Source organism: Sinocyclocheilus anshuiensis, unplaced genomic scaffold (genome assembly GCF_001515605.1).
Source record: "Sinocyclocheilus anshuiensis isolate Anshui unplaced genomic scaffold, SAMN03320099.WGS_v1.1 scaffold292, whole genome shotgun sequence".
Lineage (NCBI taxonomy): Eukaryota > Metazoa > Chordata > Actinopteri > Cypriniformes > Cyprinidae > Sinocyclocheilus > Sinocyclocheilus anshuiensis.
In genome coordinates, this window is record NW_015555757.1 from 879302 (window position 1) to 902950 (window position 23649).

Here is a 23649-nt window from a genome sequence, read left to right on the forward strand (position 1 = left end):
GTGATATTTCAGTTTTTCTTTTTTAATAAATCTGCAAAAATGTCAACGATTCTGTGTTTTTCTGTCAATATGGGGTGCTGTGTGTACATTAATGAGGAAAAAAATTAACTTAAATGATTTTAGCAAATGGCTGCAATATAACAAAGAGTGAAAAATTGAAGGGGGTCTGAATACTTTCCGTACCCACTGTATATAAAGCCCAAGTGCTTATTTCCTAATCAATATATACAATTGAGTGAATGAGGTGTGATTTTTAACAGCGACTAGCTATAAAGAAAGACTCTAAGAGACCGAGGACATCGCCATTGATCTGGAGAAATCTAACCTGCTGTCATCTTGTGAGTAGCTGTCCCTGATTACATTCATCAGAGAATCAGCCATAGAGGGAAAGGATATTAGGTTTCAGGGACAGTCATCAATCCAAGTCATTCTTAACCTGATCAAGTACACAACACTCTCCAGCCCAACATTAGAAGAACACACCAAAAGCAATCAACTAGAGCGGCTCAATCTATACTCCAGGGTCACATGTGCTAGCATGAGGATTGAGGAGTGAAGGAGAGAGAATGATGAGAATATGAAGAACAAGTTTCTATACATTAATAGACTCCACCAGTGCCAAAATAAAACCAGGTTTGAGTCAGTGTGAAAACAGAGAACAAAATATTTATTTTTGATTTGATTTGATTTAATAAGTATTGACTAGGTACAGGCGAATTTATATTTCATACCAAATGTCATATCTTCATATTTAGGTTGCCCCTACGACACATGCCCCTTTTAGTATCTATGTGTTAAGTATTATTTTAAAACAAATGATTTTCACAAAGCAGCTTGAGGTTGCTGACACGAGTCTAATGACAGATTTGTCAGATCCTTCAGTCCCTGAGGGAGACACAGGCCAGTGAGGAAGTTCATTCATGTATCAAAACGTGTCATCATCATCACCACACTTCAACTGACAATGATTATATCAGCTAACTTGTGACTCAAACTGTAACATTCCATTTTAATCAAACTCATTAGCTATAAACATGTAGTTTTGCTATACAAAGCAAGAAATTAACAAAACCAACGATTCCTCACAGATAACCCATCTTAAAACATTCTAAAATGATTCTAAAAGGATCTTACATCTTACTCTGTCTCCACTACTTTCTTTCACCTTTCGTTAAAGGGGTCATAGGATGCTACATGCACTTTTACAAGTTGTTTGAACTGAAATGTGTGTAAAGTCTTTCTGAGAGCAGCTCGGAAGAGAGGGGCGGGGTCAGCAGAGCTCATTAACATTTAAAGGAAAATGCTACAAAAATGGCTTGATCTGAAAAGAGCTGTTTTTGACAGGGTAAAAAAGGTGTCTTTTACACTACCATTGAGAAATTTTAACCAAACTATGTTACAGACTTTTCATTAAGACTCTAAAGAATCATATAAACTTGTGGAAAATGGGCATCCTATGACCCCTTTAAGGTCAACCTGAATATTTAACAAGAAAAGATACAGGACAGGACTTAAAAGTTGTGATGAAGCGGAAGAGATCTTTTGCAACAGATCTTTTGTTCCATAATTGTCATACACCCATAATAATAATAATGCATTACAAAAAACAAAAATGTAGGTTGGGGACTTAGTTCTATGTATTGGTTGAATGGCCGGATTTTAAGATGTGAGTGCGTTGTATTTAAAAATGGATGAAGATGGAACTTGACTTTGCAGTGGCGAGAAGTCCGGCATACGTTACCAGAAACAAGTTTGTCATTTTCACTGGAAGATCCAGTTGAGACATTTTGATTAAACATTACGAAGTAATAAAAAAAAAATGTATGCATTAAAGAACTGTTGACCTATAATATGCATTTAGAAAACAGACAGGGTGAATTGTCATTTCCTGATAGACAAAAATAGTCAGCATAAATTCAGTGGATCAGGAAAAGCATTACTACTGGCTAGAACAAACACAGTATAGCCTAAACAAGGCTAAAATGTCTAAATAAGTGCAGGAAGGGGACGTTTTCTACACTCATTTCATGTTGCCTTTAAGCGCATAGGAGTCTCTCAGTATAGAATACTAGAGAACATTAGTCCACGTCTAATATCATCAACTAAGATCATCATAAGAACTTCCTCTGGATAGGCTACTACAGTTATAACAAACAGAACATGTAGTTAACGAAAGAGGAGTTATTTAAAGTTTCATACTAACTAGATCCTCTCAACTGACCCTAATAGCATTCAATGTATCCATTCACTCTACCGCGATTGATACACAAACCGTTTATGAATATCGCCTTTTTGCTCTCTGTGCTGTCTTTTTGGATTACTCACTATTGGATTCTCCGTAGTCCCCTCATTCTAGTGACTGCAGACTTTGTAAATTCACTTAGCTAATTGATTTCAGCAGGAATCACGTTGTTGACTGTCATGTGATTGTACAAGCTTGGTCTTGTTAAGAAACGCGAGCCTCGCTCGGTCGGAAGTGCAGTGCCAGTGCGAGAAGCGCGAGCACAGGACAGGATTGATGAGATGAGAGGCCGCTTCGCTGTCAATCATACGATGTGCTGGCTGTCAATCTAGTGTGACCACGCCCTCATGTCAGCTATGACCACACCCTCAAGTCCAAGATGAAGTCTGTAGCACAGAAAGACGGCCAGTAGAAACTAACTAACTAAACTTAACTCATATTATTTATCTCAAGAAGTCTTGTAGCCTATAAATAACTTTAATATGGCTGAAGAAGTGTTAATTATTAGTCCAGGCAAAATAACATCGGTAAGTAGACTATTTAATCACTAACAGTTATTTAAATGTGCCATTTTGTTGTAAATATACGTTTGTTTTGTAACTTATTTGTTTTCGTTCTAGTTGTCTTATCATTCTCTTAAACCGTAAGCCTATTATTGATAGCCATCAACAGATCTTTAGTTTAGTTAGTTTAAAAATTATGTCTCAGATGGTACTTTATTAAAGTTTAATTTTAGTAGGCTGTTGAAGTTTGGTTGATGAAGGTTTTGTAATAATAGGTTTCAAAAGGTATTGTTATCAGTAATATTAATGCAATATTTAATGTCACATTTTTCTTGTGGTGTGTAGAAAAAAATCCATTATGTTAATGTCACAAGACATTTTCTCAGCATCTTCCCTCACGTGTAGGACTACGTATAAGCAACTGCATCTGACCACTTAGTGGGACAAATTAAGTTTTCCACTCATGATCTGAAGTGTAACGACCACTGAAGTCACACCATGAGAAAGCTATTCTCTCCTCTTGTGACTTGAACTGTTGCTTCAACATTTTAAGATCATTAGAATAGACAGAATAGAATATAATAGAATAGAATGTTTACAAATATACAGATTAAATATATTTGTTTATAAAACTAAATACATTTATTTATAAATATATATTTTTGTGTGCCACATACATATTAAATTATGTACTAGTTCAACACATTAATGGACATGTAAATACAAACCCATTATTTATGTACTGAGCACTATTTATTTGATAAAATGTCCGTTTTTGTTTCATTTCTGAATTTGTTCTTTTGAAACACTGTAAGGATGTCTGAGACTAATTCTAAATGTAATTCTTTGACATCAGGGTTCATGCATGTGCTCATTGTTTCAGTCACAGCATTTGAAAGAAAAAGAAACAACAGAGATAGCGTGCTGCTTTAAGGGGGTAAAAAAGTAAGGAAAATTATAGCTTACAGGCCATAAATATTTTCTAATTTCTTTTTTCTTTTTTTATAGCATCTTACCTCATCTCTGCTGGCAGTGGCTTTCCTTACCTCCTTTGGTAGCTCAATGCTGTATGGTTACAACTTAGCTGTGGTCAACTCTCCTGCCGGGGTAAGAGCTCATTGACACACTCAGTACCTTGATCGATCAAAACTGCTCATCAAAACAAGCAACCAGTAGATAACATAGCCAGTTTACAGTATTTCATTTAATCAAAATTGATTCTTAAAAGTGGCTTCCAGTAGAGAGATGCATGTCAGGCTCGAGGACGAAATAAACAAAGTGGCCTGAACAGAGGCTCTCCTGATGCAAGATCTCAGGGAATGTTGCACGATTCTGTGCATTCTATACATTCTTGTTGTAAAAGTGTGATTTCTACAAGGAATTCTGTAATAATTTAAACATGAATTAACATTAATTTATATTTTTATATATCATATGGTACTTACTATTTATACATTAGATTTATATAAATAAATCATAATTTTAACCAGAGAGCATTGAGGTTTGCCCAGCATAATGATATGGGACAAAAAGAGAAAGTTATCTTTAGACTTTCTCCAGAAACTTGAAGAAACAAAGTGTTGAAGCCTTATTTTCATTTTTTGTAGATGAGTCAGTTAGATGTTATTTGTTCATCTTGGCTTGTCAGGCATTTTGTGCTGCAGTGGTTGCCTCTAGCAGCTCTTCATGTATATAAGTAGGGACCTATTTGCCCTGCCCCATTAGCCTGTTAATGATGAAAATATTTAAATTCTCCTGTCTGGTCTCCTGACTGGCTGTTATATACCCTACCGTGGCTTTGTTTTGTTCTGTTTCTCTTGGAACATCATGTGCTAAGGAAGAGGATTCAAACATAGAAATCCAAAAATCACAACTGGAAACAGTTGCTTGCTTTTTTTCTTCTTTTTTTTTTGAAGCAGAAGCTCAATCAATATTATCAGTAATCCAGGTTTTTTTGTAAACTCAGTTTTAGTTCAGTTGAATCTATTGTTGAGTAACTTGAAAGACTATATTAAGAGTTTTCCCAAGTCTGTTAAATGATACTGCAATGCTCCAGCTTAGGTTTAGAATAGAAAAGAAAAGGTACATAAGCTAATTAAATTAAATTAGACTGTGATCTTAAAGTACAGGCAATTGAGAGAGTGAGTTGCATAGAAAGAAAGAGATAAAGAAGAGCTTGTCACAAAACTGAAGAATGTAAGTCCATGTTGATAGGTGTGTTTCACTGAATAGAAGCTTCAAGCTTGAAGAAAAAGGAAATTTTTGAAATTGGGAATGGCTATTAATGCCTTACCTTGTGTTCGTGTATTAAACTAAATAACAAAAAGTTAAATATTTAAAGGGGTCATGTGATGCTGCTAAAAAGAACATTATTTTGTGTATTTGGTGTAATGAAATGTGTTTATGCGGTTTAAAGTTAAAAAAACACATTATTTTCCACATACTGTACATTATTGTTTCTCCTCTATGCCCCGCCTGAAAAAATTGAAATCGCATCATATGACCCCTTTAAAAAAAATGTTTTAGTTCACCCACAAATAAAATCATCCTTATGTCGTTCCAAAAATTGTATTCGTAGACCGTTAAAGTTGGGACATGTGAGAAGTAGTCATATGGACTACTTTTATGAAATTTTTATACTGTATTTTATACTATAATTATTTTGTAGCTTTACAGCTTTTCCTTTTTTTACTTTCAATAAATGGAATAGCACAAGATATCCTATAAAATTGGACCGAAAAAGGGAAGTCCGGTTTTTCAGCAAGAGAGTATTTTTGGGTGAACTATTCACTTTAATTTCTCTCTTTCTCTCTGTCTCTCCGTTTCCCTGTCACTCACAGTACATTAAAGACTTCTATAACCGTACAGTGGTAAGTCGCAATGGAACTGGATTAAACGAGGAGGCCCTGACGCTCATGTATTCACTCACTGTTTCTGTGTTTGCGATTGGAGGCCTGATCGGCTCTTTGATGGTGGGCACTCTGGTCACCAAATTTGGAAGGTAAGTCAGGAGGAGACCCATAACATCTGGCTTGGTGTGGTCACTCTGCCAGGAATTCCTCTTGAGTGTCAAGGCCACTGAGGTAGATTCTTCCTCATCTGTCACCTCACCTGACCTCTCTGACCGCACTGAACGACTTTGCCTTTGCCTTGTAAATGGCCTTGTTTCTGTCCAGTTAGTTCCAATCGTCTTTGTTGGTGATTAGTTCAACCAAAAATAAAAATGCCATAATTTATTTACCCTCATGTGGTTCCAAAGCTGTATGAATTTCTTTCTTCCATGTAACACTAAAGAATACATTTTGAAAAAAGCACTGATCACGTTTTTTTTCTGTGCAATTACTATGAATAGAGAATAGAGCTTTCAAGCCTCAAAAACGAGGTAAAAGCTCAGTGAAAGTGTCATAAACGTCTGTGTGCCTTACATCCAAATCATCTGAAGCCATAGGATAGCTTTACCATATGGATCACTTTTATAATACTTTAATGATGTTTTGTGTGTGTGTGTGTTTGTGTGTGTGTGTGTGTGTGTGTGTGTGTGTGTGTGTGTGTGCGTGTGTTTTTAAGCTTGAAAGCATCTATCTGCATTAATTGTACTTGCTTGGAAAATAGCAAGGGAAGTCATACCGGTTTGGAACATCATGAGAATGAGTAAATAATGAGTTTTAATTTTTAGAAAAACCATTACTGTAAATGGCCAAAGTGATACTTTTTATAGCAGTGGTAGCATATTATTGTATAGAAACAAGACTGTTCAATTAACCACTTTGTAACTATGTGCACTTCCTAACCATAGCTTGCACTTCTATTTTGTGCTCTCCATGGAATCTGGAAGTACACCTGTCTAGTCTGTTCTGAGTGTCTACGAGTGGCGCCAAAAGATTTGACTGCAGACATTTAAATGCAAATGAAAGACGATGATTCATGACCCTATTTATTGTTCTAATCAATTTCAGTCCAGCAAAATGTTTTATAGCAGTAAGGTGATCATAATGCAGAACACGGTGCAGCCATCTGTAAATCAGGAGGAAAGTTTACAACGTGATAGAACTAATCAAGGAATGCAGCTATTTCACCCAGCAGCACTGTCATGGAACATCAGTTATCTGGTTTTGATAGTTAAACTCCCAGGTGACCGGCTATCGAGCATGACTGTCCTAGCTTAATGAACAGTGCCAGTGCAGAACTTCACAGTGTTTGCTTTTGCAGGAAAGGTACAGTGGTCAACTCCACTGTACTGGTGTTCTTAGCGGGATCTCTCATGGGGTTTAGCAGGATCTGCGGCTCACCCGAAATGGTCATCTTTGGTCGTTTTATAACAGGAATACATTCAGGTATGTCCCAACTAAAAAATAAGCAGGTATAGCAAAGTAAGATTTGACATGAATAGACTCTGAGATGCTTTCCTCATCTCCAACTTCCAGGTATCTCTCTCAGCGTGGTGCCCATGTACCTGGGAGAGATTGCTCCTAAAAACCTGAGAGGCTTCCTGGGGCTCATGCCCAGCATTTTTATTTGTGCTGGGGTTTTCTCAGCTCAAGTCTTGGGCCTGCATGAACTTTTGGGAAAGGTACAACAGGGAACTTAACATCAATGATCAGTTTAACATCATACAATTACATTGCTCATCTATTTTCATAATAGTTATGAAACAGAGTTCAGTATTCTGTTTTAACTTGTGCTGTTTTGTTTGACAGGAGGAGCACTGGCCCTTGTTTCTGTCTCTTGTGGTTGTCCCCACCTTTATCCAGCTGATGCTGTTACCTTGGTTTCCAGAAAGCCCACGCTACCTGTTGATTGAGAAGCACAGTGTTCATGCCACTATCACCGGTGAGAGAACTTCTTTTGATTTAGAATTTGAACCACTTTAGGCATGTTTCTAAAACCATCCAAACATCAAATCTACCATATTTTTTGTTTAAATATTACAGTATATGTTATAGATCATCTTATTAATCTATATTTTTGTCTTGGTTGTCAGTAAAATTATTTGTAAACATCCTTAAAAAAAATAAAATAATTTTTTACACAATTGGCAATTGTTTTTGTTTTAAGCATAAATAAAAAAAATATATAATATTAGAAATATATATAATATATTTATATTTATGTATAATATAAATCATATACAGTATAAATATGTATATATATATATATATATATATATATATATATATATACATGTATGTGTGTGTATTTATATATACATATAAATATACACAGTATAGAGACACGTATATTATGTAAACACAAACTTTTAATTTGGATGTGATTAATCGCAAAGAAAGGAACAAATAAAAACTAATGGAATAAAATAAACTTAATCAGCATATTCTCAGGCTTTTATCCTGTGCAGTTTTCTTTCTCAAGTAAATTTAAGTTTATGAATAATTAGATATATTTACTAGAAAATATATATAGATAAAGATATTGTTTTTATATTATTTTTCAGTATAGGCACACATTCATACATTAACATGTAGGAGAGTAATCATTACAATGAAATAGGTGTTATTTGTTTTAGTTAGTTTATGGGTCATGCTTGAATTGGGTATGAGGTTATTGTATTGGAAGAATATGGCAAAGTGATAAAAAAAAGGCAGCTCATTTTAAAAAGTCTATCAGCTGACCCCTGATGTAGATGAACATTAAACCAATAGTTTGTGTTCTCTTTGTTGGTGAAGCCTTGAAATGGTACCGAGCCAAATGTAACATCCAGGCAGAGATAGAGGAGATGCAGGAAGAGCAACGCTCTCTGTCCTCAGTGGAGACCGTGTCTGTCTGGCAGCTGTTACTGGACCACACTGTTCGCTGGCAGGTCCTATCCGTGGTGGTCATCAACATCGGTATGCAGCTGTCTGGCATTGATGCGGTAAGGTTAAAATCCTGGTTAACATATAGAGCTGACTACACATGTTTTTAGATTTGAGTTTTGAATCCATTGTAATGGAAAGGTAATTATATGAACACCGTGAACAGTGATGGGATCTGGGTATGGTGAGTATTTAGCCTACAAAGCCTTACAAGATTTCTTCCAACATCAAATAAACAGCAGGTAAAAAAAAGTGGTTTCGACCTGCACAGCAGAGCAGTGGCTATGCGCCTGAATTTAAAGTGGCTCTCCTTTCTTTATTCTTCAGGAAGTGTATTACCTTCTTGAAATAGTTTTGTTTTACTTCAGATGAATTATTCAGATGATTAAGAGGACAGAGCTGACAGAAACCTCACATTTTATTCATCAGAGCTTAACAAATTACAATCTTTTTTTTTAAGTGTTTTTGCGGTCTAATTTGCACAACCCTGCTATAGTGATAAATAAAGGCTATTATTCAAGCAAATTAGATGTATTTTTTAATTGTTACATCATTAAGATGGTGATTATAGTAATTTGGCAGATCTTTTTTGATCTATAAGCACTCCCTTTAAATCAGAACTAACAATTTAACAATTAGCTTGTGATTCCAAAAAAGGATATTCATTTTTTTTCCCAATAGTAGTTTGATGGTAGTGTTTAAGTTAGACCTGTCAGCTGACACCATTCCTTTATACTTGCTACTGCAGTGCTCTTAAATGGCATCTACATTATGATCAGAATCAGAGTTATTAATAGAATTCTGATGCATCTCAGCAAAAACACACTGTGCTATTAAATATATTCTCCGAAAGGAACTAGCATCTAACATCATGTTTCTAGCATCACATTAAAAGGTTTTACCAGTATAACAGACTGTGTATATATATATATTTTTTTCTATAGAAAAGTCTTATATAAATTGTATTATTGTTCTGAAATGTTTGATTGGCAGAGTCATTCTTCATGTAATAATGAGGATAAACACTGATAGAGAGCTCATTACCAGGCCCACACGGAATCTGCGTGCCCAAAGCTCAGCAGAATTCAAACAGCCATCATTCACAAAGTTCTACATATTCCCCACTCCTTGCTTGTTGTTCATTTATGAATTCATTTGATGTTGGCTAATATGACAATGCTTTGTTACTGAAAACAGTGCAGTACTCTCAGCTCTGTTTACCACATTACATTCTGAATAATTCCACAGATTATGCCGCAAAATGAGGAAAAATGTCTGCAAATTACATCTGGAGTTTGTCAAATCGCAATTTCTATTTTTGTCATGTCTTTACCCCATCAAATTTCCAAAACCAACAACAAAACAATAAATAAAAGCCATTATCTCAGTGATGATTCATCAGTTTAATTCATTTACAGTCATTGACATTGATTCAACTGATTCTGAAAAAAAAGAGCATTTGAGGAGTGCCAGAACATGACAATGTTTGTGACTTGCATTATTCAGCTGGTCTTTACAGAGATTGTTATAAAATAAACTTACATTTGTACTTGCTGGACAAGAGAACAACATTTCTTTACAGTCTTATCTGGCTACAAAGCTGAAAGATCAGTAATCGTCTTTTCAGCATCTTAAAAAAAAAAAAAAAACTCTTAACCTTAGCCGTTATTCCCCAAACCATAGATATATTTTTGGCAAAGTTCGAGAGCTGCTGATGTCAAATCCAAGCAGGACTATCCATGTCTGCGGTATGGGGTTTTGATATCAAATTTGAATATTAAATGACATTGACTGTAGGGCCCTTAGGTGGCAGGTGACCCTGTGAGCGTCTGTGTGTGTGTATTCAGTGTAAATGGGGCTGACAGGTGGTGAGTCTTGGCTGACTTCAGCATGAGCAGCAGGAGAGAGGCAGGCCGTGTGTGTCCTCTACAGTCCCAGCAGCTCTCAAACCGTCTGTGTTCTCTCTGAATACCCCCCTGCCTAACCTCACACACAGCCCTCCAGCTCTCAAATTGAATCTGAAGTGTTGTACGCCGTAACCGCTCGTAGTCACGATATGCCACCTGTACAAGCCAAAATCACTATCCTTTCGCTCTTCTCCCCAGATCTGGTTTTACACCAACGACATCTTTGAGAACGCTGGGATCCCGGCCCCTGAGATCCAGTACACGACTGTAGGAACTGGAGCTATAGAGATCGTTGCAGGCCTCATAGGGGTGAGTTTTCATATTCCACCGATGCTTTCACAGAGTCGAATGTGAAAATTGTCTGTTTCAATTATTGATAGTGGTAAAAGACTATCTGACAGGGTTATATAGTGACTTGAAATAGTTTATTAGACATTACTTGGTCTATTACTTCACTAGAGTTGCTACATTTGAGGAAGAGCGTCTCTTCATATCTCAATCATTTTCATTTAGCTTTGCCCTCAATCTTTCCCAGCTCACGTTGTGTATTTTTCTGCTGTGACACACATAAAAATCACTGTATAAGATGAGTGTTAGAGAGACTGATGTGTCTTGTATTTGCCGCCTCCTTTCTTGGGTTACATCTCAGAGCTGTAATGAAGGCCAGATACAGTCACTCTCTCTCCCAGTTGCGTCGCTTAGCCGGGATTTAGTGATGCACCAGCAGCAACCGGAGAGAAAGAGGCACGCTGTTAGTCAGAAGAACTCATTGCTGCCAGTGTCAATTGGCCCTCACTCGGGAGGCGAATGGCACACGAGAGGAAGGCTAGAGATTGGTTATAAAATTACAGCTATTCATTCTTCTGTCAGCTTCACCAGCCTTTAAGTCAACGGTGCAGAGCTTTAGCGCTCAATTTTAGCAGCACTTAATGAAAAAACAAGGTTACACTTTATGCTTCTGCGACATTTGCTTTCAAGAAAGCACCGAAAGTCTTCCTTTCAAGGCAGCGGTTACTAATTAATCCGATCAAGACAAAAAGGAAGTGCCTATTGTGAACATCCACATTGCATCTCTTTGTTTTTCATTCAGTGTTTCACCATTGAGCGTCTCGGGCGAAGGCCATTGATAATCGGAGGTTTTGGTGTCATGGGAATGTGTTGTGCTGGGATAACACTGTCTCTCATTCTTCAAGTAAGTGAAGTATAGTTAATAAAGTGAAAAATACTTAAATCTAAATTAAATTAAATTTTATTAGTACTGCCCATTGAAATGACTGTTGTCAAAATTTGGACAATTGAGTTTTTGTTTTTTTCAATTAATTGCATTTATTACTATCACTTTTCAGACACATGTGCCTTTCATGAAATATGTGAGTGTGGGGTGTGTGGTTGGAATCATCGCTGGATTCTGCATTGGGCCGGGTGAGTTCTTTGTGTTTGTCACTCTTTCTTCTTCTCTTAATCTATTTATTAAAGTGGTCTAAATGGCTGCATCACTTTTAGTCATGCTCAGGCACATTCAGTAGAGCACTGCTTCAATTGAATGAGTAGTTGTCTGCTCTTTGACCCTGAAGTCCCAGATGACGCCTTCAAATAGTGAAATAGCGACACCTGGGGGTAGAATTTAGAAAAGCAAACGCAACTGCAGTTCAGTATAGACCTGTGTTTATTTGAGCACTATGTTTTTGTCATGCATGTATTCATTTTACAAAGACATATTATATTTTTTCTATATTTAATATATTCATATTTTATTTGTTCAGAATAGTGTAAAGGGTTTCAAACTTTCAGAAATAGTTATATATTTATTATGTTTATTATTTTTTATAATTATCTAAAAATGCTAAAAAAAATACTTATTTATTTTAGGATGGAACAAATTCTTATTTAATATTTAATTCAAAAAAATCCATTATTATGATTAATGCTATATATCCTTATCTATCCTTGTGAAGCACGGTTATTATTTTACAAATTAATATTTTTTACATTTTATTTCATAACTGTTTTATTTCAGTCTCATTTACTTCAAAATTAAAAAAAAAACATTAACTTACATATTACATAACAATTTTACTGATTTTTTTTCTGTGAGCACACAATCAGAAGCTACATTGTACAAATACAGATTTATGAGTTTATTAGTTTACACCAAAATATAATATGATACATATATGATTGTGAACCACAGTTTTTTTATATAATGAAAAGTTTGGTAATTCTTAGACAGGACTGAGAACAGGATACAGAAACTAAATTGCATTAAATTGAAATAGTGATAAATTGTGCTGCTGAGGAGAAAATATTGGCGTTTTAAAGAGTTTCAAAGATTAAAGTATGTACTTCCCTCTATTAGTGCTGCATGAGCATTAGACTCATAGTTTATGCACACAATAAGAGCAGAGAGGAGTAGCTCTGCTACAGTGATGAATGAGACTACAAGTGCTTTACTGAGTTGATGCATTATCCAACCCAACTCCAAAATCTATAATTCATTCTCAGGCCCCAGTCTCAATCGGTGTAATTACGTCTTTAATTAGGATTTTTTATGGCTCATTGTTCATAAACAATGATGAATATGGCTTTTTAAGACAAAATCCTGCATGAACAATGAATTACAAGCAGAGTTCCTTATCAATTTAACTGCAGCACGCCTCCTGCTGCAATTATCACGCACAAATAATGAAGCCATCGCTTGGCTTGTTCCTGAATTCATTACATTTGATATAACACCTTGTGCCTCCTTATTTTTCACTTGTAACCAAAAGGGATTAGAACTTAAGCAGTGGAACAATCTCTGCTTCTTGCATATTGAGATAACGAGCTCTTTATAAAGCTAGTTTATTATCCTCCCTTCAAGAACTGTTGCACTACAGAAGAGCAATGCATACATGCATGTGCATAAAATGATCTATCATAATATGCACGTATATAAGAGTTTTATTAGGCTAAAATAATATGACCACTCTAGGTTTCACAGCACTTTTTCTCTGATATGTAGGTTCGTAATTAAACGTGAAAAATAAACATGACGTCACGAGATGCCATTAGTACGGATATGTCTGTTTTGTAGCGGGTGTTCCGTTCCTGATCACAGCTGAGCTCTTCAAGCAATCCCATCGTCCTGCCGCATACACCGTGGGAGGATCTCTTAACTGGATGTCCAACTTCACCATCGGCTTCATCTTTCCGTTCCTTCAGGTATCGTATCCATTCAATGCAGTTAATTCTAAAGGATCACAGAGTATAATCGGAAAAGCGTTTTCCAGGATTGTGGTCGCCTTATGTTGAAAACATTTGTCAAAGTCAATCATTGTGAAATTCAATCATCTTCATTTAATTCAGCTGTTTTAAAAAGGAATAACTCAGTTTGCATTCCATCCTATTTCTCTGCTACAGATGTCTGCTGGGTCCTACTGCTATCTGGTGTTCTGTGTCATATGCCTGTCAGTGGCCATCTATGTGTACTTTGTTATTCCAGAAACTAAAAATAAGACGTTTGTAGAGATTAGTCAGATGTTTGCTACAAAAGAGGCTGTGGAAGAGAGCCAGGCCCTCACTCACCCTGACCAGCTCAAACTGAAAAAGATGAATGGATACGGCTCCCTTGAAAATGGTTCACTTGAATTCGACAGCTCTTCCTCCTGTCCTTAAACTCAGAAGAAAAGCAAAAAATGCATTTGAGGTTTAGGAATTAGATCAGTTATCATCTATGCGTTAAAGTGAATCTTACTTTTGTGCGCAGTGGACTCAGGTTAACAGAAGGTTCGTTCTTCCTTAATCACAGAACATGAGATGAAATTAGTTTTCACAATCAGATTTAGTTTTATAATGATGCTTAAACACCCAGCGCTTTGTGTTACTTTGTATGCAAGAACAGTGCCATATACATGTGTTGCCACATGTATATTGTTATTGAGAAATTACTATGTTTTTTCTCTGTTTGTTTAATGAATGAAATTCCTTCATGTATATAGGTCTTATACATATTTTTATCATTATGAGAGTATTTATGTGGTTGCAGCGATCTCTTATTATTGTGAGTGTTAAATGGCACTGGATCATTTAGTAATGATCATGTGCTAACGTGCCACCTTATTAGAGACTTTAGGCTGAGATCAAACTTGATATTTTAAATATTTCTTTGCTTTTTCAGAAATCCTGTTGTTTTATTTACAGACATTTTGAACACTGCTACAGCTGTACATTTGTATTAGTACATATAGACTACCATTCAAAAGTTTGGGATTTTTTTGGGGGGAAATAAATTAATACTTTTATTCAGCATGGATGCAATACATGGATCTAAATTGACATTAAAGACATTTAGAACGTTACAAAAATTTCTCTTTTAAATGCTGTTCATTTGAACATTCCATTAATAAAGAATCTTGAAAAATAACAAAAATATTAAGCAGAACAACTGTTTTCAACACTGATAATAATAAATGTTACTTGAGCACCAAATTAGCATATTAGAATGATTTCTGCATGATCAAGTGACACTGAAGACTGGAGTAATGACTGCTGAAAATTCAGCTTTGCCACCAGAGAAATAAAAAAAAAGTAGTTGTAATAATATATATATTTTTTTCTTATTTTACAGTATTTTAAATCAAATAAAGGCAGCCTTGGTGAGCATAAGACACTTCTTTCAAAACCATTTTAAAATCTTACTGACCCAAAACTTTTGAATGGTAGTGTATTAAGGTATAGGTTCTGTTCATAAAATTATCTTGTATATTATCTATATATTATCTGTATATTATATCTGAGTTTTAATCTAATTTATATGGATATTTATAACTATATTTGACCTCACATATACTACAATTATTTTTTAAGTATTCAAACCTTTATAGCTCACCAAATAAAAGTGTTTTAAATGAGCCTGTGGTAACCCATTTATTGAGAACATCAGGGTGCGGAGTGAAAAAAAGCTTACAAAGCAGGATCTGAGTACAGACACTGTTGGTTTCTGCCAAAGAGCGCCATTGCCAGTCAGAGAAGAGCTTCATTAACTCACTGAAGAGGCAGATTTAATGCTTAATTAAAGAGAAGAGTATCTCACCTTCCCCTATGGATACCAAACAGCTGTATGGCAATTTATATTCAGATACACATTTGAGACTCACCTTTATTATAGTGCCCTTGGAGGGTACTGCCTTACTGCATTTGAGGTATGTATCAGATTATTGATATGTATCTATACAGAGAACTATGTGCATGTATAGTGTTGTCTTTCCTCTGTTATCCCAGGCCTGTGTGAGTATGAATGGGTTTCTCAGGTCTATCAAGCCCCTGGGCGGTGCTCTCCATCTGTGTGAGCCTCTCCAGATCTCCCCAGAAGAGACCCACACAGACTAATGATATCATACGCCTGCGTCTCCCGCTCCAAAAAGAGAAATTGTGAGCAATTTCTGTTTGGTCAGTCTTCAAACACCGAGCTCAAGGTCACTGGTTAAACGAGATCTCGATGAGCCATTGTGCACAGCTGTACTCTCCCAGTTCATTTTAAGAGAAATTACAGTGCCGGCAATGTACTGAACTGCCTCGTACTTCTTTTTTTTTCTACTTCTACTAAACAATTTTCTTCTATTTTAATTCAAACGTTATTTTAATGTCATATTATATTTTTTAATCATTTGTGCACAATGTAAACTAAAGTTTTAGATTTCAGATTAATCTCAGACAGAATTCATAATAATTCTGCCTATCAGACAGACAGAATGATTCTCTATTCCGTCTGTCTGATCTATCTATCTATCTGTCTGTCTGTCTGTCTATCGTTCTATCTGTCATTCTATCTGTCTCTCATTCTGTCTATCTATCTATCGGTCTGTCTCTTATTCTATCTGTCTCTGATTCTATCTATCTATCTATCTATCTATCTATCTATCTTCTGATTGCTCATTCTGTCATTCTATCATTTATCGTTCTTTCTGTCTGTCTGTCTATCTATCTATCTATCTGTCTGTCGTTCTATCTGTCATTCTGTCTGTCTCTCATTCTATCTATCTATCTATCTATCTATCTATCGTTGTATCTATCATTCTATCTATATCTATCTATAGTTCTGTTGTTCTATCTGTCATTCTGTCTGTCTCTCATTCTATCTATCGTTCTATCGTTCTGTCTCTCATTCTGTCATTCTATCATTTATCGTTCTGTCTGTCTGTCTATCTATCTATCTATATCGTTCTGTCATTCTACCTATTGTTCTATCGTTCTGTCTGTCTATAGTTCTATCTGTCTGTACGTCCTTCTCTCTATCTATCTATCTATCTATCTATCTATCTATCTATCTATCTGTCTGTCTGTCTGTCTGTCTATCATCTCTCTCTCTTTCTCTCTAGGTGGGTCATACAGCTGTAGGGGTGGGCCAAGCTCATGATTGGGTGATCCAGGCGCACCATGGCCCTGTTGATCAAGGTCTGTTTTATTTCCCACAAGGCAGAGCTTCACTATTTTCCAATGATATGACTTTGAAGAACTGCAGAACTTTTGAATGACTGCAGATAGTACTGACATTTTGCCTTTTATGCACTGACTTGTGCTGATTGGAGAAAGGGAGCATGGATAATACCCGCCGAATCTAGTTTTGTAGAATAAAGTCACTCTTAAGTCGTCACCCACCCTGCGCAGCTCTAAACATGGCAGCTCATATTTCACTGTGAATTGACTCCCCTGATGGAATGAGTGTCTGTGTCCTGTAGGTCAGCAGGAGGAGAGGATGCTGGTCTAATTAGCAGCAGAGGAATCTTCTGTCGGCCCAACACCTGTCACCACAGGCTCAACACTGCCCTCTGCTGTCCGGAAGAGGAAGACAATCAAGGTGTCTACACCAAGTGAATGTGAAGGTATGCTGTATTTATAGGCACATAATCCTCTTCAGCATTTCGAACACATTTATTAGACATTAAACCATATATTTAAAAACAAAAACCGTCAATATGCGTGCGCCGTATGAATGTGTCAAGATGTGGTAGCAGAATACCCACTTCCAAGCAGACATTTTTTGTCATAATGACAATGGCAGGAAGCGGGAGAATATTTCAATGCTCCCACTCCCACTGTCACCTCATAAAGAAACAAACACACACAGTACCCTCACACAGAAGACCTGCTGCTCGCTCCAACATATATATATATATATATATATATATTATATTTTATATGATATATTTTATTAAATTTGTATACTTTATTTGAGACTACTGTCAAATTGCAGTTGCATTATTGAAGTAAACCTAATCTTTTGTTGATTCATAAAATATATGTATATTTTATTTATTTATTTTATTTTAATTTAATTTTCAAATTTGAGTTTTAATATTCTAAAAAAGATCATTTTAAAAGACAAAAATTGTTCATTTAGCATTGTGGTTTAAAAAAAAAAAATAATAATAATAATAATAAAGCTGTAAAGATTGGTTGGCAAATGTTTTTATGCAAAGTGACTTGAATTTACAAGTGAGTGAATTTACTGTGAATGCATGTACTTTATGTACGCCTTCCCTGGGAATCAACCCATGACCTTGGCGTTGCTAGCATGTGTTCTACCAGCTATGCAACAAAGCTACAAGAACCCACAGAAATTCTCCACATAAACATTGAGCCTCTCTTCTGTGTGTATACAGTATATGTGTATCAAATATGCCTACATGTGAGAGTATTTTGCATGCAAATGTTTATCAGGAAATTCTAGTTTATGATTCATTCCGTGTCAAGAGAATGAATTTCACTGAGCAACATGCACTCGTTTGATGAATCTGGCCTGTTGAGTTTATGATGATCTAATAAGCTCATTTTGTGACTTAGCTTTCATCACTCGGGCCCTGCTCAGGGCAGAGCTGTGAATCCAGGACTAGGGAGGTGTGTGATGGATGGCCACAGTCTGGCCCCTACCTCGCCCCCATCCGGCTGGAGCTCCCGCCAGCCAGGCCGAGGTTAGGGAGACCGAGGAGAGAGATCAATTCTTTGAGCACAGGGAGAAATTAGGCATGAAATTAAAGCGAGCTACTGCTGACCCCCGCCTGATCCTTACTGCAGTTAAGCCTTCATTTCACCCTCTCTATATGATGGCCACAAAAGCATGGGGCCACTCATGTCCATTTGGCAATGCCCGGGGTAGCGGCTACTCCAAGAAATAGAGACAAAAGCAACAGACGAGCCCTGCCTAAGATAGCTGCCAGATTCAGCGCTGATGACCCGCCATTATTTATACTGCTTGAGACCAAGTGCAAGGTCGGTTCAATCTAGCCCCACCATAAATCAATGCACTAGTGGAGAAGCCAAGGTTACAGGTCCTGACAGCCATCACGGAGGAGAGGGTATTTATAGACAAGGAGCGAGGAGGGCTGCTTTTTGAGTATCTGTGTGTGCGTTTCTGCATGTTTGCTCATATGAGTGTATGTAAATGTATTTGTGTACCTGCACCTGTCTTTATGCATTATTATGTGAGTATGTATCTGTATGTTGGTTTATTAGTCACTTAGGAATAGAAAAATGGGAGAAAATTGTTTGAAAGGTGGAAACCGTAAAGACTTCTGTGTTATATTTACTGCAAAGTCAGTAGTTGCTGTTGCTTGAATATATAAAATGTGTTGCAAATGTATATTTGCATTCATATACATATGCAGAACAACAGTACACAGGCAGTGCAGCTCTTAATTGCAGTCCCAGCAAAAGTGTCTAAGTCTTTGGGGGAAAACAGAGCACAAAGGCTGTCTGGTGTGCCACCTAGAGTCTGCTGTCAAGGACAGCACCAAGGTGTTATTACTTCATTTGGGCACTAAAGACTACACCTAGAGCTACTGTTTTGTCCTCTAGAGATGCTTTAGAGCTATATTATTTAAAATATTAAATTGCATATTGATGCATCACTTAATAATGGCAATAATTTTTTTTAACTGGACTTTAGGTATGATTGGTAAAAATAAAGGACTATACTGTCGCAAAGATCTGGTTGTGTTGTGAACATGCAAATTACAAGTCATTATGATGAACAAAGACTGGTTATATTAAAGACACCGTTTCTAATCAAACCTAGTTTTTTGTTGATCAAATGATTGTGATTGGCACAATCTTTTTTTTAATTTTTTATTATTGTAGTATATATTTTATTTTTTGTTTTGTGTATGACTACTGTCAAAATTGAAGTTGCATTATTAAATTAAACTAAATTATTATTATCCAAAACAAAGCATATGGTTGTGATTTATTTATTGAGCAGCCTTATAAAACTATAAAATATTAATTTTCATATTGCTGCAGCATCATTGACTATTAAATATTGGCAATACTATATTGGCAATGTTTTTTTTATTTCTCAAACTTGAACTTTAGGCATGATTGGTTAAAATCAAAGACAAACATAGCAAAGATCTGTTTTTTTTTATTCAAACCTCATGTTTATTTATTTAGTTCAAATAAAATCTATATTTATTTAAAAGATAAAAATACATATCTTCTTCCCCAACAAACTACCTCGTAAAAGTATTAGTAAACCACTGCCTCAGTTACTCAGTTTAAAACATTACTACGGATAACTAGATTTTTACATTTTCTGAAGAAAATGTGACTGAATTTTAAATATATGTGATGTGTGATAATATCTTGCCTAAAAAGCACAATTTGAAATGTCATTCATGTCTGTAGCGTGACAAAGTAGGATGAGTGACACAATGAATTTTAATGCTTATGGTTGGTGTTTAAATTCCCGAAAACGAGTATGAGCAAATAGTAGGACTAATAGTGATGAATATGTAATTAATGAATATGTAAAAGTACCTTCGAAACTACAAGAGCATCAACGAAAAGAGTGTCACATCCCTTTTTCTCTGTCTCTCGTTCATTTGCATGTTTTAAAACTCAGTACTCCACCATTCTTTTTGTCAACATGCCAGCAGTTAGCTGTCAAATATTACACGTTCCTGCTACTTAGCTGCTAAGTCTCTTAAACAACTCACTGACAACTCTCTCTCAACTCTCAAATCAGTGTGAGGAACGCCAGGTCTTTAACCAAGAGACATATTATATCTTGCGTATTTCTACTAGAGATTATTCTATTCAGTAAATGCATATGTTTCTTGATGTAAAATATGCATTCACGTCTGGTTTCCTGCAGATATGTTTGAAAGATCATTTGAATATACATTTACAACTGTTTTCAGAGAGTTGTTGTTTCTTTTCCCTTTTTTAACTGAGAAAGCTTTGCCTTTGTTTTGAGCCTGTAGTGATCCAGATCTAAAGATATAAACCGGTTTCTTTGGTGTTTGGCCGTCTGTTGTGTATTAGAACTCCGAAACTTATTAGCAATGCAATCAGTCACATCTTGGAAGCATCCACATTTTTTAGCTTTAACTTGGTCTTGATTTTATTTCAGGGTTCCGTAAAGGATTTGCAAAGTGGAAACACCCTAATATTTGCTTTGTACGTATTGTAAAGTGTATGTTTTCACAGCATTATTAACTTACTGATCACTTACTGAGCAAAATACCACTTGTTACTTTTAACAAAGAATCCAAAATTGTCACACGTTTCAGATTAAGTAAGAGTTTGACACTTCATTCAGTCTGTTTGGTTTTTGTGTCTGAGTTGCTGGTCTTCTAATGATGTTTCTTTTTGACTAGGGAGACAGTTTGCTCAAACTGCAGTGATGCTAGCAGATGCTGCTTTATGGTAACATTTAATCTATTATTGTGAATATGCTCTTTTTTTTCTGGTGTCATTCCCAACTGGACACTAGAGGGAGCTCAGGGAGCACTCTTTAAACTAAAGGGAGGTCAAAGGTCAAATGTTTCTCCCTGGAAATCGGGTTGTTTGAAATGGAATTTTAACATATGGACATTTTTTATACTACTTAGTATATGAAACAGTACACAATATGCCATAATGAACATTTTAATCAGTAGTATGCTACATTGTTGTCACATGATCTGATCTCTTTTCATGTTTAATACAGTGAGCGCTGTAAATTTATAATTTCAGAAATAATCTTTTATTTCTGAATAATCATAAACATTTCAGAAATAGCTATCTTGGATTTTTATCAAATTTTGTCGAAAACTGTCTTAACTCTTGGTGGTTGGATCAAAAAATTAGTCCATGGCAGATATTACTTCCAGTTCATTTGTTACATTGGAATTGGAAGATGAAATCACGTGAATTGCAATGTGTGATACATTATTTTACAAAATTGTATATAATTTGTATTCTGGACACTGACAAATATAGCAGATACTCCATGGGCTATATGTGACCCTGGACCACAAAACCAGTCTTAAGTCGCTGGGGTATATTTGTAGCAATAGCCAAAAATACATTGTATGGGTCAAAATTATTGATTTTTCTTTTATGCCAAAAATCATTAGGATATTAAGTAAAGATCATGTTCCATGAAGATATTTTGTAAATTTCCTACTGTAAATATATTAAAACTTAATTTTTGATTAGTAATATGCATTGCTTAGAACTTCATTTAGACAACTTTAAAGGCGATTTTCTCAATATTTTGATTTTTTTTTTGCACCTTCAGATTCCAGATTTTCAAATAGTTGTATCTCGGCCAAATATTGTCCTATCCTAACAAACCATACATCAATGGAAAGCTTATTTATTAAAAATTGGTTTTGTGGTCCAGGGTCACATATTCAGAATAACATACTACATACTATTTCTGCCATATTTTTATTTTTTAAAAATAGTAGTATGCTAGTATGCTATTCCGAATTCAGTCGTGCGTACATAACATTTGCATACTGCATATTATATAGCCTACATATTTCATATATATACGATGAATAGGTATTAAGCTCTGAACATAGCCTAAGATAAACCTGTCAAATACAATATTGTGAATAATAATTCAGAAAAAAAAAAAGAACTTTAAAATTCTATCACATTCTTACAAGTTTAACGAAAGTTGTAGAATTTGCTGTTTGCTTCTTTTTTTTTTTTTTTTTTAAGAACTAGACTTCTTGATTTTACTGCCAAATGGCACTATTACAAAATTCTTGTGAAGCGTTAGCTTTCTCTGAGGGGTCATGAAAAAAACAGTGATGCTCAACCTTTATTCATTCGCAAATGCCGCAAGACATTTTACTGTCCTAATTTACAACGTCAAAACAATAAGCCAATACACAGCTAGAATACGGAAGGTACATGTGTCTGAGTACAGTCTTCTCTTTATACGACTCTAAAGGGAGTTTACCTAGAAACCTATTTGAAGTCTTTGTACTTCCATTCTTTTTGTGTAGTGGGCCTAAATTTCAACAAGTAGTGATAGGTCGCAACTACCTGTAATGGCGGAGTATAGCCCAAGAAAAAAGAGCTTTGAATGTCTGCCCTCTACAAATGACAATAAGCACAATTTCCCAGTTTGCATTGTGGCCTGTAGTCAGCGAGTGTGAGCTGGATTCTTTCTCAATCAGACAGGGAATTCCTTTCACCCTTTAGGTGGCACTTTACAGCTCTTTAAAGTGAAAACAATGAGAAGCTGTAACAAGCCAGGAGTTATTAAGTGTTCTTGAAGGCTAGTGCTTTAACCTTTAACGGTCCAGGTCATCTGCTCAAAACCAGCACAAAAGCGCTTTCGTATTACCTCACAGACTCTCCAACACACCTGAAGAGCCACTTTAGTATTAAAAGGACAGTTTACCCAAAAATTCTGTCTTCGTTTACTCACCTTCACATCATTCCAAACATGTATGACTGTCTTTGTTTCAACCGTTTTTGACTCTACAATGAAAGTCAATGGGGTCCAAAACAACATTGTATGAAACAAAAAACTGAATATCTTCTTTTGTGTTCCACATCTTTGTGTTAACTGTTTTGCCCCTAAAATGAAAGTCAATGGGGTCCAAAATAACATTGTATTGACATAAAAAATGCAGATTATCTTCTTTTGTGTTCCACATAATAAATTAATACGGGTTTTGACGTCAGTTCACCCAAATATGAAAATTCTGTCATCGTTTACTCACCCTCATGTCGTTCCAAACCTGTATTCCTGTATGTCGTTCCAAACCTTGTTTTCAACTGTTTTTGCCCATACAATGAAAGTCAATGGGGTCCAAAACAACACTGTATAAAAAAAAAAAAACAGAATATTTTCTTTTGTGCGCCACATAAGAAAATAGAGTCATACAGCTTTGGAACGACATGGCAGTGAGGAAATTATG

General features: G+C 35.7%; 1 protein-coding gene and 1 long non-coding RNA gene across 2 annotated transcripts in view; one reads left to right on the top strand and one right to left on the bottom strand.

Moving 5' to 3' along the window:
* LOC107673891 (uncharacterized) overlaps positions 1–2474 on the bottom strand; it is a 23053-nt gene extending 20579 nt beyond the window's left edge. Inside the window, exon 1 of the long non-coding RNA XR_001632443.1 lies at positions 2326–2474. This is a non-coding gene — a long non-coding RNA (uncharacterized LOC107673891). The remainder of the gene's footprint in view (positions 1–2325) is intronic.
* A 48-nt stretch (positions 2475–2522) lies between these two features.
* On the top strand, positions 2523–14314 carry LOC107673883 (solute carrier family 2, facilitated glucose transporter member 9-like). The gene is made up of 12 exons (XM_016467692.1): positions 2523–2769; positions 3754–3852; positions 5586–5746; positions 6955–7079; positions 7170–7315; positions 7443–7575; positions 8430–8617; positions 10664–10774; positions 11556–11657; positions 11812–11887; positions 13539–13666; positions 13865–14314. Exons 1-12 carry the CDS (start codon positions 2725–2727, stop codon positions 14117–14119), a joined length of 1569 nt encoding a protein of 522 aa, XP_016323178.1. The 5' UTR covers positions 2523–2724; the 3' UTR covers positions 14120–14314.
* The last annotated feature ends 9335 nt before the right edge of the window (positions 14315–23649 follow it).